The sequence below is a fragment of the Protopterus annectens genome, chromosome 8.part0 (genome assembly GCF_019279795.1).
Source record: "Protopterus annectens isolate FY-2018-M chromosome 8.part0, PAN1.0, whole genome shotgun sequence".
Classification (NCBI taxonomy): domain Eukaryota; kingdom Metazoa; phylum Chordata; order Ceratodontiformes; family Protopteridae; genus Protopterus; species Protopterus annectens.
In genome coordinates, this window is record NC_056741.1 from 1,978,968,930 (window position 1) to 1,978,987,979 (window position 19,050).

Here is a 19,050-nt window from a genome sequence, read left to right on the forward strand (position 1 = left end):
AATTTGTTTGTTCAGGAACTGTTTGCAGGTTTTAGTTGAATTCTGTTTTCCACATTATCCCATGATATGCTGCTTTAAGCTACAGTTTCCAGTGCTATGGCTCTGTTCTTTGTAAGGGTCTTGTTCTGTCCACAATTATACAGGGAATTAAGTAGTAAGTAGTTTACACCTAGCTTTCTGAGGAGCACTGATGGGAAACTTTTGATGCATACTTTTGGGATGAGTAATGTCTGAGCAGTTCTTTCAGAAAATTGTCAATCTGGCGAAATGACTTAAAGTACTGTCTACTGCTGCTGAATGCATACAACCCTCCTGTCACTCCAGTTTCTTCCATTTGAATGGTAGATATCCCCATGAGGAAGAAAGCACAGCAGATGTAGAGGCATTTATTTTGCAGCAGGCAATATTGCCCCCATTTTGTCCCCAAGAAAACTTGCATGTGGTGACCTGCTTCTTTGGAGGCCCTTAAGGAACCCTTAGTATCATGCAGGGCTGCCCATGAATGAGACATGTTCTGAATTTACCTTGCTTTGGAGAACTGTAACAATGTGACAAATGAATCATGGACATCATCAAGAAAAGCCGTGCCCTCAGGTTGTGTGGTCTATCCCTGACCAGATTATCTGTCACTAAGGAGTCTGTTTTGCTGGTAATAACAGCCTCTCATTCCCAACAAGGCCATGTGCCCCTTTTGAGAACATTTGGGTATTCCTTACTTAAGCCTTTTCTCATTACAAAGATTTGTTGGTAGATTTCTGTCCATCTTGGGCCAAAGACATTATATGCATGAGGTTTCACATGATCAGTTTTTAATCCCCAAGTGTTGGATGATCTAACATTATGCACTCTGCTTGGTGGGCCCATGGCTGGTTCATCATTTCCAACAGACAATTTTATGCAAAATTTGTACAGAATTTCATATAGGGAAGTCATTATTCCTCAGCCAGGTCATGCCTTAATGTAATCTCGGGTGAAATAAGCATCTGCATGCTCAGTCCTCCCAATTCTTTTTTACTACTAGCACAGTTCAGATCATGGTTCTTGCTATTATTACTGAAGTATTCTGTTCATATGCCAGAACAGAAATTCAATAAATGCCCATGTGGCAAGCAAATGATATACCAAAGCCCAAACTATTTCTGTATTTACTGTCTGTGGGAGGTGCACATCATCAAAAGTGCAAGTAATCTAATCCTTCCAATCAAAGGTTACCGTAGGACAAAGATTTTGGCCTACCTTGTGACCACAGTGATGGCAGCTGCTGAGAGCCCCTCATATAAGCATCCGTGTTAGAGTCCTCCACATATCCTTAGTTAGAGCAGTTCAGGAGGATAAGAACTGGGTAAGCTGGTTATGATTTTGCCCTCCAGAAGTGTGATCATCATCCTGCAGGTGCTGAGCTTATCAACAACTGAGGACTTGCATTTGCTGTGCTCTTATCTCAGCAGAAGATGAGGTCACTGGAGGAAGCATATGCTAGTTTCCACCCTGGGATGCACCCTAGCATTATTGTACCACCCAACCCTTGGCTGATTGGTTGGAACCCAAAGTTGGCCAGTATAATCTTTGAGCACAATCTCTTGGCTCACATGATTGCAAATCAACAGTACTCTGGACCATTAACTCCCTTCCTGAAACAGTCATCCTTGCAAGGCTCATTTGGGCTGACATCTTAAATTATGGGAGTCCTTCAGGTCATCAAAGGCAAGGGCTTGCACTGGAGGATAGACATCAAGCAAATGTTTGTCTTGAGGAGCTCAAGTCTCCTGTGTTCACACCATTAGGCAGAATGGTTTGAATACAATGTGAGGTCCTGTGCAAGTCTGTATATTTGACGGGTATCCTGCTGCATTCTTGTTCCGTCTCCAGTACCAGGTGCATGTCAGTCACCTTCTCCTCTTCATGCAGTATCATACATTACCTTACTCCATAGTTAGTTGGGAAGGGATTAGATTCCTCAGTCTCTTAACTCCACTGAGTAATCACAGCCCTGAGAGCATTATGGCTGAGTAAGACTGGGATAATACGTCCACTGCTCTGTCTACTTCCAGATGACCACTCATCCTTTAGGGAAACCTTCAGACATGCAAGAAACAACTTAGACTGGTTTTAAGCTCCATCACCCCTCACTCTCAGAAGTACCTTGCATAATTTTGGGAGAAGAGGTTTGAAGATCCCCAAATAATCCCCTATGAATCTGTTTATTAAAAACTCAATAGGAGAAGCCTGAAGGTATGCATCACAGCCACCTAATAATCAAAGCATACATTTACTAACACCCTACAGCTTAAATCTCCTCTGTACACTCTGAACTTCCTTTGTCACTTCAGAATTTTACCTTTTTGCTCCCTGCAGATGAACCACTCCAGTTCTGCCTTTCTTGTCTTTGGGTTGTGGGACTGCTGCTTGACTCAACAGACAGCCCATTTGCAGAGGGTCCTTAAAGTATACAGCAGATATGTGAGTACTCGACTTATCAGCTGATGTTTGAGAAGGCCCTCTGCAATGGGTACTTTAATCCCACCATTCCCCACCCCCAAGCTTGATGTATTCTGTACTATATGGAGCTGTAGTCCAGCTATGAGTTTTACAGGTTTTAAACTTTTATCGCATCGTTTATTTAGTTGCCATGATCTTTCCCCAAGGACTGCTGATGGTCAAGAACAGAGGATCCGGAGGCTAGGTGCATTCTACTCATACCGGGATGTTGCAGTATGAATGGGGGAGGGGGGCTGAAGGGGCATTCCTAAGACCAGAAAAAGAATTGGCTCTTCAAAGGGTCCATAGAAAAATAGTACCTTCATTCTCTGCGTAATGCAGTCTCAGAGATTAAATGGTGCTCCGAGTACTTGCATATATTATTTTACTCTGGGCCTTTGATTATTTAGACTAAACATATTTATTAAACTGCGCCTGTATGAAGAAAACTGCCTTTATCGGTGGTCCTCATTTTAAAAGATTCCTAGTGGTTCACTCTGATGCTGTGGAAATAGCCCTAGTTTGTGAATGAGCCAAGCTACATTGTCATGTGACAGAAGGAGCAGATGCTGTGCACCAAAGGCATCAGTGATTGTCTTTCTTGTCATCACAGTTCTAGTAAGTGGAACATTCCCATACCAGAGCTAATCAGATACATACATCCCTACTTAGTGTAGCAATTCTGGACAAAGTTAAAAATAATGAGAGGGCAAAGGCCCCAAGTCTGAGACAAATTTTAAATATTGCTCTTATAAACTTAGAAAACTGCTTGAATAACAGGTTTTGCATAGCATTCCTTTTCTGAAGGATATGAAGTCTGAAACTAAGTATCTCTCATGATTTTAGTAACTTCAATCCCCGACATTTGACAGGCTTAAATTTTATGAGTAGCTGACCAAAAATATGAGACAATAATTTTGACATTATGCACAATTCTGGACAATTGAGAGCTATGCCATTTGACTTTGTTCAAGTTGCGGTGAAATTGGAGCTATGCAGATCGGGCAGAGAAGAACATGTTCAGGTTTGTGGTCTTCCCTTGGGCCTGGTATCATTCATCAATGAACACTAGTTCAATTAAGCCACTGGAGTAGTGTGGATCACTTTGCCACTCTAACCCTGCCATGCCATTTGAGGGTTTAACTAGTGGATTTCTGGTGTCTTGTGTTTGTGAGTGCAAATCCTAATGCAAGTGTTAAAAAGACCTCTCTGATAAAGATCTCTTGACACATGTTTGTATATGAAAGAGAGAGAAAGAAACTGAAGAAAAAGAAGTGCTGTGCATTATTCTCTTATTTTGTAATATTTTATATTGCATTTGTAGCTTGTGTATGAATAATTCTGAGTTGGAGAAGGGAGCATCTCCAGATTTTTAATGTAGGAGTTTTCATTTATTATACAACAGAGAGTCAGCTTGTGTTCATATTTTGAATAAACTAGGTTTTATCATTGTGATACTTGGCAGCAAAACTGTCTGGAGATGCCCCCATAGGGTGGTTCATTAAACTGAAGTACTGTAGAAATTCATGTAACAAAGAATTATAATTTGGTTTCAGTGTGGAATAATTTGCAACAATGAGCCTTGTATCCAGGTATGTTGAATTAATTTTCTTAGCATTCTAGCCAGCTTCTGTAATGTAGAATTAGAGCATGCATAGAAGGTAGATGCTTAAGCTGTGTAGTTGTAGATGTGTTTCCATATGGAAAACATTCTGGCAAAAATGAGAGCAAAAGATCTGAATCTGATGGAAAGTTTTCCAGCAAGTGACTGGGTATAGAGGAAGGCTTTTAAAAAAGCAGGACAGCACTCTTTGGAAAGGCAGTCTCTTCTGACTTCTGTCATTCCATGTCCAGTTTACACCATGTAACTGATAACGTCTTTAGTATTTCATGTTCTTTTTTCTTGTCTGCATTTCCTGTTGGTGGTGTGATGTTAGAGTGCCATGGAGATGTCATTCAGTATGTGATGAATAACAAATGCCACCTGCGAAATTATTGCAGCATAAAACTGCACGTTAATTACCTTTAACTCTACCTACTTCAGAAAATACAGATACATTGGAAATGCATTGCAATTGCAGTAGGCCACCTTGGTGAGCTATTACCACTTAATGGGTCATTTGAAAGCTCCTGATTTTGCAGCCTTGGCCTCTCAAAGCACCAAAGGCATGGCACTGTTCCATGACTGCAAATGTTATACTTTTCTGCATTTGGAATTGCTGCATTTACTCTTCTTCTTTATAGTCAATATTGGCATGTCTATCCATCCATGTTTTGTTTTACCATATATCTGCTGTGATAAGGATTTGCTTCATCATAATGAAGTAGGTAGTTTTTATTAGTAGATTTTCATCATTTATCATGAAAAGTTACTTCACTGTAACTTATTTGAAAGACACAAGCTATCAAACTTGTAGTCCCTATTTTTAGAATGCTTTCATACCCAGTGTCTTATTTACTGACTGGAAAACTGCAAGTTCAGGTCTTTTACTTCATTATCACACCTTTCTTGCTCGCCTGTCTGCATAATACAGCTTTTTGTTTTTTGGGGTTTTGTTGCAGAAACCTCTTGTGGTGTAACTATACATGATAGCAGCAGAGAAAGCTCATAAAGAGATGTATATAGCACCCCACAAAACTTAGAATATGGCCTAAACAGGGTGAGATTTTTGTCTCTGAAGTTAGCGGCCTGAGTTTAGGAAAAAGTATGTACATATAGCGAAGTAATGCACAAAAAACCAAAGACAAGCAAAGAATAATCTACCTTGAAGAAGAAAGAAACTCTCTCTGCTAAAGTCCACAAGTAGTTTTATTTCTATTTTATTCAAAGTCACAGATAAAATCACACAAGCGCTTTCGCTCGCTCAATCTCATTTAATCAGTGAAAAAAAAAATCAATTAACAGTAACCTCCATTAAATAAATTAAATAGCAATTAAATTATATTAAAAAATAATACACTAAGGTGTGGGGGTGTAATAGGTTTTAAAAAGTTAGTCTCAAAAAAAAGTTCAAAAATGAAATGTAAAAAATAAATGATGCATAAATAAAAATATAAAATAAAAAAACTAACCAAAATGCCAGTTTCTAGGTTTTCAGAACATAAAAAGTCTAGTCTGAATGGGTGAAGTCTGATTGGGGTTGTAGATGAAAGATGTGTTTAATGCAAAAAGATAGTTGTAAAACTTTACTTGCTCTGATGCTTCAGAGCCAGACCATAAAATACAGATGTCATCCAAATACGTCTGTAGAAAAGGATGAGATCTTTCCATGGGGGTATTAAAAAATGTGTGCTCCCTGCATGTGCAATAATACATTTGGCGTAGAGATATGCAAGAGATGCCCCATAGCAATATTTACTTGCATTATAAGATAATTCAAAATTAAAAAAGTTGTTGGACACCATCAAATCCATCTTTTTCAGTAAGCAAGTTGGACATTTTGTTACTAAGGGTTGTCTTCTGGCCTAGAAATTCACCAAACCATTCCAAACCTTTTGATGAGGAGATGATGAAAAAAATTGATGTTATGTACATATAGCGCACTAAATTTGTTTTAAGGTTGAGTATCTATAAATCAAAAAGTTTTTGGAGAAAAGGGTTAAGACTGTGGTTGCTGTGTGAGCACGTGCATCTGTGCATGGCTTTATTAGGAAACACCAGCAAGTATTTTCCAAGACTGATGAGATGTCAGCAGTGTGCTAGGTGTCTAGATTCCCCTTTAGTCTCTCTCAGCAACAGTAACACAAGTCTGTGATAGTTGCCCATAGGTGTGACTGAGCCCGAGATCAGATGAGGGACACTAGCTCTGATGAGGTACCACTGGCTGGCATGAAATTGCTCAGGAGAAAAACGAAATAGAAAGAAAAGAAAATCAGAGGCTGCAGTTACACTTTGAATCTTAACATTCAGGGTCAACAGCTCAATCGACCTTGCATGGTTTATAGAATTTTGACTCCAGGTAAACATAAGTTTCAAAAAGAGGCATGGCCTATAGTGAGCAGTAACCTACAACTGATGTATAGTAATGCAGCACTGTGCACAGTAAGTTTTGTTTAGCAAATCTTCCTTTAGTTATGTAGATGATAAAATGCTCATCAGTATTACTGTAGTCCTTAGATAATGGTGGAAATCTTAAGCCTGGATTTGTCAGACAAGTAGATAGGAGAGAGAAACTGATTTACAGCCTTCATTAATTTTAGGTGCATTTTAAAATCTATGTAAAGACACTGTATAATAAAATGAAAGCAGTCTTAAGTTGTAGGCCAGTGGAAAGGTTTGAATCAATCATAATGCAGAAGGAATGGCAAGTAAAAATACAGCCTGCTGTGCTGGTACAGAGCACACCACAGAGACCACTTGTGTAAACATCACAGCTGTTGTGCACTAACATGTTCATAGCAGGCATTTCATAGTTCTTGTGAAGTGTGTTCTCAATGTTTTATGCCAAATATTTCTCAAGAGCCATTACTTTACAAAAAGATTACCTTTGTTCACTGGAAAGTATATTCTGCCATTTCTCATTTCAGAGGGGACATGAAATGTGTTTAGTAGTTTTTTGATTTGCTACTCATCAGAAATGAAAAATTGTCATAAAATGATGTCAGAAGAGTAATCAGTTATTTGAACTGTTCATACGCGTCTGAGACTTTGTTGACTGTAATCATCTTCCTGTTTCAGATGACAAGTTTATGGTTTCTGACAATTCAAAATCATAATCTTTACTAGTGAAAGCTTACCATTAAGCTTTGTGATGCAATCTGGCTTGTAAATTTTATTTGCTTTTCAGCCATTCATATTATCTTATCTTATGCATATAATTGCATCAAAAGTGCATGGCTTCCAGGCTGCGTCTGATATGCAGAGTGTTTGCATTCCAGAAAGGAGTGGTAATAAGCTACTCCGTAATAATGCTCTCTCCATTGTACCATAAAATAAGACACTGTCATTTATACTCCATAGGAAGCATCATATGTGATGGAACCAACATCTGTAATTTAATTATGATTGAAATATTGATTAATTTGTTTTAGACTGACATTGATTCATTAAAATAACTGGTAATTTGGATTTCACCCCATTTTGCTACACCTTTCCCACAGAATGGCAGGACTAGCAGCTGCTTTAGCTAAGTATCACTGGTGCCTTTCCTACATCAGTGGGTAAGGTACATAGGAGTCAACAAGATGACTGAAATAATTATAGGTGTGTCAAAAGCAGCCCAAGTGCTCTTTTCTGTGTAATGTTTGTTTACTGTTATAGTAACAGAGGAATGGTGCAGCAGTTTACCATTTTTTTATCAGCTCCTTAGCAGAGATCACCATGGACAATACAGTGTGGGGATTTTGTATGAAATTTTTTTTGTCCCCCCCCTCCCAAATGGTGCTGCTACCCAGTGCCATATGTCCGCACTATACCTACCAGCTTCTACAAACTCCCCGGACTTGCTCCATGATACTACTGGGGCCAATCAACAAGCCTAAGGATGTCCTGGTTGTTGCAGCTGTTCACATTAAAACAAAAAGCGAAGCAGAATCCAAGCCAAGAGTTACTAATAAAAAACGAACACGAGCCTGGATAAATGAAGCAGGATGTCCCAAAAAATAGGTTCTTTATTGAGCCACAACGTTGAAATAAAAGCACACCATTAACGCCTTTATCACATACAAGTGCGTTTTCGTCATAAAATCATTCGACTTCATCAGATGTTGACAACCGTACAAAAGCCCATTTTTATATGATTCCTTACTAATTGCAACCTATCAGAATGCTTCTATTGAATTTATTTGAATTTATTTGATTTCTGAAAAAAATGTGCAATATTTGGACATAGAAATTTATAAGGTGAACAATAAATTTGAAACAAGAGTATATAGAAAGGAAACATACTGTAATTCTTTTTTGCATTTCGGCAGTGCCCACCCCCTTCACTGCAAGAAAAATATTGTAAAGGGACAGTTCGTAAGGGGGAGTCGGATGACTAGTGCAGATGATGATTTTGAGGTAGAATGTGACTTTCTAGAATCTATGTACCTTGAAAGAGGATACCCTTCCAAGTTTATTAAGGACATTAGGGAAGAAGTAGAAAAAGGTAGAATTAATAGGTTCCAACCAATTTTGAACAATGGTGGTTGGAAAGAAACCGAGGAGGTTAGTAAAGGTAGTAATGGTTCTAACTACGAGCATGCATTAGTTTTGGAATATAATGCTACAAACAATATTGTCAAAAGGAAATTTATGAGAGAATGGGAAAGGTTTGTGGCCATCACAGACATAGATAAAATATCCAAAATGCCTCAAAAAATAATATGCAAAAATTCCCAGAATATAAGGTTGATTCTAGAGAACAAACAAAGTACTAAGACAAAAAACAAAACGAGGACCTATAAATGTGGACACTGCAATCAATGTCACTATATTATGAATGTAGATAGGCTCTATTTAGAAAGTAGAAATAAATGGTTGATCAGTAGGGGTTTATACAATTGTGAATCAAAAGGTTTAGTATACCTAGCTTCCTGCACAGTTTGTAAATCCTTCTATGTGGGAAAAAACGAAAGAAAGCTGAAAAGAAGGATATATGAACATTATTATGAAGTGGCTACATGTAAGGACACCAATGCTTTATTTAAACATTAAAAAAAATGGCCTGAAGCAAAATACACTTTTTTGGTTCTGGAACAAGTTAAACTTGATGGCAGGGGGGGACCCTGGGAAGAAAAAATTGAGTTCAGGGAATTGTGGTTGCAACTAACCCTGAACGCAGGGAACCCCCCAGGACTGAATGAGTATATCTCAGTTTTACCTATATTAAAACTAAGAATAGCTAAATTGTAACTAGTATTAATTTATATAGGTAGAACCTTTGGAAAGTGATAGTATGCGAAGAGAACAATAGAATTCAATGCACTGGTTTAACAAAGATAAATACACGATTCAAAAACATGGGCATATGTATTTATTTATTTATGTAATTATTTATCTATTTATTTGTTTTTTTAACTGGATAATAACATTTTTAAACATGGTATACAAAAGCATCAAAATGTAATAAAATGGTTTATCAATATAAGATAAAAACTTTTTAAGAAACAACACTCAATATTAATTTTAAAATGATTTTACACGTCAGAATGAGGGGCGTATTTTAAATGAATTATTCATGAATATTCAAATGAGAAAATGAAATTTAAAAGGAAATAAAACTGCATTCGTTGTTTTAAATTCAATAGAAGCATTCTGATAGGTTGCAATTAGTAAGGAATCAAATAAAAATGGGCTTTTGTATGGTTGTCAGCATCTGATGAAGTCGAATGATTTTATGACGAAAACGCACTTGTATGTGATAAAGGCGTTAATGGTGTGCTTTTATTTCAACATTGTGGCTCAATAAAGAACCTATTTTTTGGGACATCCTGCTTCGTTTATCCAGGCTTGTGTTAGTTTTTTATTAGCTGTTCACATTCCCTTCTGGGGGGCTTAGTTATGCCCATCCCATTCCCCTCGTCGTGATGCCTGTTGCATCCAAAGGGCAGGCATGCAGTGGGGACATTGTGATATATCACCCCATCTCTGCAGCAGTTCAGACATTCCCATCCCTCCTTTTTTGGATGATTCCTCCTCCTGTGTGATATCAATAGGCTGACACCACCCTCCCCCTCTCTGAAGGTCAGCAAAAGGCTATATTCCAAAATCACTATTCATTAAAATGTTTGCCAAAGACAAAATGCAATTGGTGTTTTAAACATGCTTCTTTCTGTTGCACTGTATTCTGTTTCAGTCGTTTGATATTTTAGAAAACAAAGTACAGTATTTAGAAACTAAACAGATACGACTAGCTGAGTGATCCACATCTGTCATTAAACTAGTGTATTCTTTGACTTACAGTACTGTGCAGTCTTGTCACAAACTGCCACAAAGACCTGCTTTTAGTCACTGATTTGTGATAAAAGGATGCAGCTGTGATAGGGAGAACTTTCCTTGTGGTGTAGGGCAAAAGGGTAGCAAAGCAATCTATTGAAGGACAACTATTGGCAGAAACTAAAAAAAAAATTTTTTTTAACCTTGTCATGAATGTCTATACAATCCAAACCTGCCAGTAGCAAAGTAACTATTACTAATTGTATCTTTCCTCCACTCTGAATTCCTTCATAGGGAACATGATATTATTTTCTTGAAAAGTTACTTTCTGTCCATAGTACACTATAAGGACACAACTGATAAGATTAATTTGTCCTAGTTGTTCTTGTCACTTAGAATGCAAGCAGTAAGAAATACTGTTAAGTTTGATATTCCTCACTAAAAATGTCAGTGATTGCTTTGTAGTGACTCTTGCATATTTGTTTCCTATGTATGCTACATGGTCTGGAAAAAGTGCTTGCTGAAATCCAAAGAAATAACTAATATAATATGGGCATTTAAAAAAATGCAATTTGCCATGTTTCAGGTTTTGTTTTCCTCCCACCTTCCTTCCCAGAGACAGCCAGATTATCCTATTTCCAGGCTTTTCAGCACTTAGCTAGTTAGTGAAGTTATTGCCAGTGGAATATTAAATTATATTAGTTTTAAACTAGAAAAGCCTTAATAGATTTTTAGACAAAGTGATGGAAATATGCAGCTGAAAGTGACAGTACACAGTAAAAGAGCCACGAATTTTGGACCTAAATAGATTTATGGCCAAGTACGTATGAACTAAAAAGTCCTTACAGTTACATTGCTGTGTCTGTTTTCTTTGGCAAGAAACTTTCCAAAGAAGGTAGAATAAGATTTCATGTAGCTTAAGCATGGTGTGCAGTGAGCTAGGATAGAAATGCCATAGTGAGGAAAAAAACTGCTAAGACATGCTCTTTTGAATATTTAAAATTAAAGAGATCAATCCAAACAGAAGAGAATACACTCTATGGAAAAATATGCCTGTACATTTAAAATAGTAGTAGGACCAACGGGTCTCAAGAAAAAAAAATCTGCAGTCATACTTGTGCGTCTAATGGAATAGTCAGTTCTGGGCACATTGCTGGTGCTGCAAAGAGCACTTTTGGCTAACATCAAAGATTCAAACAATACTAATTTCATGAACTTTAATTATACCCTGACTTAGAAATGGGGTCCATCCATATCATGGTATTAGAAACCCAAAATACTTGGTGAATTTAAACCAAGGAAAAAGTGATGCTGTTTTTATGGTGTAGTTGTCCTTTACATCACTGCTAAAACATAATGATGTACTAAGTGATCATTTTGGGAGATAGCCTGACAATAGCGCATGGCTTTTTTAAAGGCCTCTCATTTTCTGTTTCTTTGAAAGAAGGGCTTTCCTTGCTTATGGAGTCCATTGGTCATTCTTGAGTGCAGGAGTATCACATTTGATGGCTAATTCCCCTGATGAGCATTCCTGAGTGGGGAAGTCATTTATTAATTTATTTATTGACATTTGATTACTGGGGAAAGTTTGACTGGGTCGGAACCCATTTTCAGTGGAGGCCCGGGAAGAAAAGCTCCAAAGTATTACAAAGCATTTTAAGAACAATAATTTTGCGATCTTCAAAAATAATACAAAAAACATTTACAGTTTTAAATAATTACATAAAATTTGACAAATGAAAACAGTTATGAAATGGTTACAAGCTGTAGGTCAGTGATTTAATATTTAGAGAAATTTTAGCCAGTTTATAGAGAAATTATAGGTAAGTTAGTATAATACAAATAGGAATTGCAATATGAAGTGAGAGAAAAGCTAGCTTATGGTATATGTAGAGAGAAAGCCATGCGAGAGAGATTGATAGAAGTAAGAAAGTCAGTGAAGAAGGGAGAGTAAGGGAGGTTTAAGGTATGAATGCATATTTGTTCACATTTTGGGATATAATTTATCCTGGTCTTGAGTAAGAACAGAACCAGATTTTGGCTTGGAAGCCTTTCAGAATGGCTTTGAAGGATGGGAGGGAGGGTATTGACCTGACAGGTACAAGTAAGGAGTTCCCGGCCTTAGCAACATGGTATGAGTATAGACAATGTCCAGCAGATTTGATAGGTTTGTGGACAGACAGGAGTTTTTGGTCATTGGATTGCAATGAACAACTGGGAACATGGTTGAGTAGAATATTTACTGCTGGACAAGCAGATGGATGTTGGATAATTGTATAGGTGGTAAGAAGCTGCATATATGTTAGTTAATGAAGTAGTTCTAACAAATTTAGGCTTTAATTTCATTTTTAATTTAAGTTAAAGTATTGAAGTCCCTTTCTCAGAGATGCTTACTGATGGTTTTTATTTGACTTTATCTTGAGCAGAATACTAATCTATGTGAACCATTTCCTGACTCAATCTTTCTATCCTGATACCAGCACCCATCTCGATGACTCTTCCTTTGGAGCTGATGCCCTGTATGGATTAACTTAATGGTGCTTCTCTCTCTCCCCCATGAGGAGGTTCAGCATATACATGGAACATAAGAGTAGTGAGCATAGAGTGCCTCTCACCACCCCCACCCCCCCCCCCATGAGGAGGTTCAGCACATACGTTGAGCATAAGGATAATGAGCATAGGTTTGTCAGTTCTTTGGCTGTTGCTATGAAGAATGTCTCTTTTGCAGCACTCGGACACTGGCTGTTTATTCCTTCATATTTCAGATACAGTGTACAAGTTCCTGACAAAGTGATGTGCCATGTTTTCTGTGTGCAGAGCTAACAGATCCCAACACTTTACACTTCTCCTGCTTTAAAGGAAATGAAAATGTTATGGGCAAATCTGGCAAGAATTTGTTTTCTTCTGTCACTTAAACCTCACAAAACTAAATTATCAGTCTCATTTATCTTGTTTCCATTTCCCCCAGTGGATCTGGCATCCGAGATGCTTGTATCCAATCCTCACTCAAATCAGGGAATCTCTGGAGAAGATGCATATTACAGCTTCATAAGTGGATTTTTACATTGCTATTCTACCTTTGTTTTGATGCAGTGGTTAAGACCCTGTAGGCAATTTTTAAAATCTACCAACTTGTTGCATTCCCCAAAAACATGTTTCCAAGAGCCCTCTCTTTCCCATAATGCCTTCAATAATTCACGTCTTCTTCTGGAAGAAACATCTGTGCAGTCTACTTGGTGTATAAAAATATTTGATGCAAACCCATCCATGCAAATGTCCTAATCCTTCTAGATTTTGTTGCATACTTGGGAGCCATACAAATATTCTATTGTTCCTTTGTATATTGCCTTCCTGTTCTCATTTCCCAGTCTTTCCCAATCTCTTCTGATTGATTCTTTACAGGTATCATACCTTATTATTTATGTCATACTAATTTTCCTTTTTTAACCAGTGTTTCCACTTTAGACCCATCTATAAATTCAACCAGAGCTGGTCTTTCATTTAACACTCTCCTCTCCATTTCTCTTTGTCTCTACTCTGCTGTCAGTCTCTGGTGGAGAAGGCAGTTTCCAACATGCACTCCAACATTCTGCTAGTCCTCTTTCCACTGTTTTTTTTCCTCCCTAATTATTTGTTGTTAATACATTGGTTCTTTTGCTAATTTTCTCTAGTACATGCCAGCTCCCTCTTGCTTATTTTCTATGACCTTACTTGAAGTCATCCCTGTTGGTAAAATCTCCTTTCTCCATTCCCAAGGTGGCCTAGTTCTCAATGTACTTTTTGCTAATTTAAAAGTATAATATTCTGTATGATCGTTGTTCTCCTTAAGGAATTTCAACCAGAATCCTGTTCTCTCCTTATTTTGTGGACTCCCCACCCCCTGTTTCAACATCAGTTCTTTCCACTTTGATGAGTAGTCTTCTGCTTGTAATTATGTATATGGTACATGTAGCTCTCAAGAATCCCTTCAAATCTAGTGATTCTAAGCCAGATTGTTCTCTAGGGTGAAACGACTTATCCCATTTAACTCTTGACATCTTTCTATCCTGAAGAAATTCCTTCAATTCTTTATTAATTCTGGTCCACACCATCTCTTCTGGTTAATAAAAATTTACCTGCCTTGTATATAATATTAAAGGCACTAAAACATTTTTGCTGCATGTACCTTACTCTATATTCGTAGTCAATAACTTCCAACTTCCGTTGTTATATTCTCTTCTGCTAAGTCTTTTCCCACATATGCTTCAATACCATAATAGAATTTTTAACCCTTACACCTAAATACTTCATCTTATAATGTCCCCATAAATATCCTTAATTTCCAAACTTCCTCAGGAGTACTCATTGCTGAACCAGTTCATGTGTGGAAATACAGTTTACTGCTATAGTCTTTGTTTTATCTTCTTGTATTTTATATCTGGGAAAACACAAAATGTTCCACAAAACTGAAATATCCTTTTCTGGATTTATCAAGTATAAAACAATATTGTTTGCATATTTGGTCATTTTTTCTAGTTATACCGTTGAATGTGTGTTCCTTATTTTCTTTGCCAACAGCTCTAAGTTGTTGTTGTGTCTTTCGGCTTTTCCAGGTTAGGGGTCGCCACAGCGGAACTCCAGTCTGCTAATGATTGAGATACGCCCATTCACGCATGTCTCCACGCAGAAGATGCTCTAGCTGAGAGTCGAACCAGACAGTGTCCTACTGTGAGGCGACAATGCTACCGCAGCACCAACAGCTTGAAGTATAAGGCAAAAATCAAAGGAAGGATTTGGAGAGGACACACCACTGCTTGGTTCCTCCATTCAAGAACAACTTGTCAGAGATGAACCCTTCCCACCTTGATTCTTGCCTCTGACCCTTCATATATCTTCCTAATAATCTCTTTATTCTAAAAGGAAATGAAAATGCTGCCATTGACCTACTCATAAAATCTCAGCCAGCTCTTATCAGATGCCTTCTCTACATCAAGGCGTGCTGATAGCAGCAGGTCTTGCACGATGCTTCCCTTTGCATCATCATTGTTCTGTAATGTTGTCAAATGTTTGCCTCATCTCCACAAAATCACATTCATCCTTATCTGTCAGTTTTGGTAAAACCTTTGCCATTATTTTAGCCAGTACAGACATAAATGCTTTATAATCATGGTTCAAAATAGAAATTTGTTCTTTATGAACTTGGGTTTAAATGGTCTTTTGCCCTCCTTGGGTAGTACAGCCATCACAGCCTTCTGCCAAGGTGCCAATATTGTGCCTCCCTTTAAAATACTGAAAGAGTAAAACCTTCCATATCTTTTATTATTTTCTTCTCTCTTAATTTCCAAGCTTACACAGGAATACCATCTGCTCCTGGAAACTTCACTGATGATTGATTGTACATTACGACTTTTATCTCATCTCCTCCCTCCTTAGCTAGTCATTCTTAAATCTCATCTGTCTCCAACATTGGCACATTTAAGTCTTCCATGAATATTTCTATTAGTGTCTTTTGTTGGTTTCACCATTCCTCCAGTCTATGTAAATTTTCACAGAATATCCAGCAGTAGTGTCTGTTGCTCTGTAAGATTCCGCTTTCTCTGCAATACTTTAACCTGTTCCAGATCCTCTAAATAATTCCTATTTCATTCTCATATCTGTTTTGGTCTCTCTTCTACCATATTTTTAAATTCCGTTTTCATTTTATCCCTCGACTCACCTATCCCTTCTGAAGCAATTTATATTTTCCCTAACAAAAGTCTTAAATTATTTCCAATACCCAGTCCTTAAGTACATCTCTGTTTAATAGGTAAACACTAGTCTATCATTTTTACTTGATTGCCCTCCATCTTTACCTTTATCGGCACAAGATCTGAAGTACTTATTAGATGTGTTTCAAAGTTCTCAAATAACCATGCTTCCCTGAAATACAATTTCTGTCCAGTCTAACCTAGTTATTGTACATTGTAGAATATGTTAATTCTTTTTGGGTTCTTGTTAGTAATTTTATATCTTCTGTTCCAAATATTATCTTATATTTCTTAAGAAATGTATACTTTTCTCATATTTTTACTTCTATGTCCCTAATATGCCTTCACCATTGCATATCAGGTTCAAGTTCCTACTCATAAATATCAGCTGATGGAAACCAATCTCCCTGAAAGTTTTCTTAAGCTCCCTAATAGAAGTTTTGGGTGGAATATGACTGCATGTTAATGTAGTCTTTCTTCCCTGACAATAACCCTTTATTACCACAAATCTACCATTGTTGTCTTTTTTTTTCCTTTATCATTACTGAAGCCCCTCTCACAGTTGGTATTATTACCTTCCTTTTCCTTTGTCCCTGATACTCTGCTGAATAACCATTCTGAAATCCTTTCTTTGCCAAATTCACATGCTCAGCTCTATCAGTGTGTCTTCTGTAACATTGCTGTTTGTACCCCACACATTTTAATATAATTTAATTCTCTTAGCTTCTTCTACATACTTACAATTTATTTTTATCTATCAACTTAAATTTGTTTACCGGGATAGAAAACCAAACAAACAGTAACCAATTACAGACAATGCCACTCCTATTTCGTGATGTGTTTGATAAGGCAACCATTCTGATAAACAGTCAAAGGAACAAACAGTGCACTAAACACTAATAACCTCGAAAAGCACTGTAATGAGAAAAGCGGTGCACCGGACAGCTCAAGAACAAAAATCAAAGTTTAATGACATAAAACGTAACGAGTATGACAAACACGTTTTTCGTCTACAATTAAGACTTCATCAGACAAAAAAATTTCTGGTTCTAAGACAGACTGGCTCCATCCCAGTGTGCCAGACAATTTGAAGGTAAGTTTTTGACTCACAGCAGTAGATGTGTCACTGTAGTACCATTGAAGTCTGGAATGTGCATGCAGATAGTCTACAGCTTTTCTAATGCTCCGTTTCCCGCAACCGCATCAGCCATATGCCATGCTAGGGTGCAGGATTGGGGTCCTGAATTGTTTTGCACACTTTCCTGAGTAAGGCTAGGTCTTTGATCCCTCCTATAGAACATTTGGGAATCTGTAAGAAGAGCTGGTTTTGTGTGTGTGTGGTACAACCATTTTGTCACTAAGATGCAGTTTGCAGTATGCCTAGGTAACACAGTATAGTTTAACATTAGGGACAGGTAACACAGGATAGTTTAACCTTAGGGAATAGAGGGGCAAATAACTACTTGAAAAAATGGAACACACTGGAGTAAAGACATCATCCAGCAAGTTTAACAAGGAAATGTTAAGAACAATAAATATGTTGTATAAACTCCTTCAACTATAGCTGTAAACTAATTGACAAACTTCTGTCCCATCACATCTGGTACTATCTACATATTGCACCTAGTCGCTTACTTATTCTGTGTATGTCAACAAAGGTGACTGCTTGCTTTTGCTATTGTGATGCCAAATATACTGATCACATTCTCACTATATACTAATTATTTCTGCACATTTTTGCTTTGTAGGCAAAAGGTGACCATTAGTTGCTTGACGTAAGGAGTCCTTTCCAACCTTGGCTATTGCTGGATAAGGAAAGGAGGTGCCAGGAATTGAAAAGACGGGAAGAGTTATGAAGATTTGCATGTCCAGCAATTTTTATTTAAGGCTCTTACATCAAGCTGACTGCTATCAAGTTTAAAACTTGTCAAGTTTGAAGTTATCTTCATTGTTAGGATGGATTAAAAAGGTTAAAAGTTTGGTTTTAACAAAGTCTTCAACAGTAACATACAGAAAACTAAATCATGAAGATGTGTCCCCGATGTCTTTTGCTGAGTTGCCTTAGCTGCGTAGAACTCTCAAGTGGGAACAGTAAGCTCCAGCAAGGTAAAGCAAGGAAGTAGGGAGAACTCCTGCCTTTTTAACACTTTAACTAAAAGCACTTTATTCAGAATGACCTCTGGAACACTGTGTTAGATTATGTTGTGTACCTCTTTTTTTTAACAAACTGTAAATAATTTTATAGAGTTTTTATAACATATACCAAAGTTCTATGTGGAACAAAAATCCAGTTTTAGAGGTCACTATTTTATATTAAGTAAAACATTATTTTGCATTATGGGAAGTCTATAGATATGGGATTTTATACCATGTTGCTGTTACTGCTTTAAGCTAATAAATACATGCCTCCGGGTGTGTCCAAAAATGTTTTGTGTGCAAGAAAAAGCACATGAATTTAATGGAGACGCTGGTCTGATGTTTGTATCATTATGATTTATAACGATCCTTATTCTGATTTGGATGCTTGGTGATTTGCTGTTTATTTACCTCCTGAGAGTGATAAGGAACACAAAGGAGATTTACTCCCCAATGCAAATTTCCACTCCTTTGCTGAAAGTGTATCCCTTCTGCACCCTGGCTGGTCCAGTGAGTGTTTGGGGGGGTGGTATACTTTGAGGATTAAATAGGATCTGTGAGTGTGCCATTCTGAGATTGTGTTTGATTTTGTCATGCTGCTATCTGTTTCCTTGGAAAAGGAGGACTTTTATTCCATGGTTCTTGTACGATATGTGGCTACTTGCTGCAGAAGTATGCCATCTCCCTTGTATGTTTGTGTCAGAACTGCATTCTATTATCATTTCTCTTCCTCCAGTTCAAGTGATGATGCTGACCTTGTCTACTGGTCTTTATTTGCAGTGGCAGTGTCCTCTGGAAATTTTGATCCTTTCTTAAAAAAACGGTTATTTCATTTCTGGAGTGTCTTGAAAC

The 19,050-nt window shown here is 37.5% G+C and overlaps 1 protein-coding gene across 4 annotated transcripts in view; it reads left to right on the forward strand.

The window, feature by feature from the left end:
• The window catches only part of KIFC3 (kinesin family member C3), a 663,225-nt gene that overhangs the window by 643,861 nt on the left and 314 nt on the right, over positions 1-19,050 (forward strand). For 3 of the 4 annotated variants that reach the window (XM_044081520.1, XM_044081522.1, XM_044081524.1), the window contains 2 exons: positions 4,035-4,070; positions 17,811-19,050. The exon at positions 17,811-19,050 is cut by the window's right edge and continues 314 nt beyond it. In XM_044081520.1, coding sequence (XP_043937455.1) covers positions 4,035-4,057 — 23 coding nt within the window. In that variant the 3' untranslated portion in view covers positions 4,058-4,070; positions 17,811-19,050. The remainder of the gene's footprint in view (positions 1-4,034; positions 4,071-17,810) is intronic. The other variant, XM_044081521.1, reaches the window with a different exon arrangement.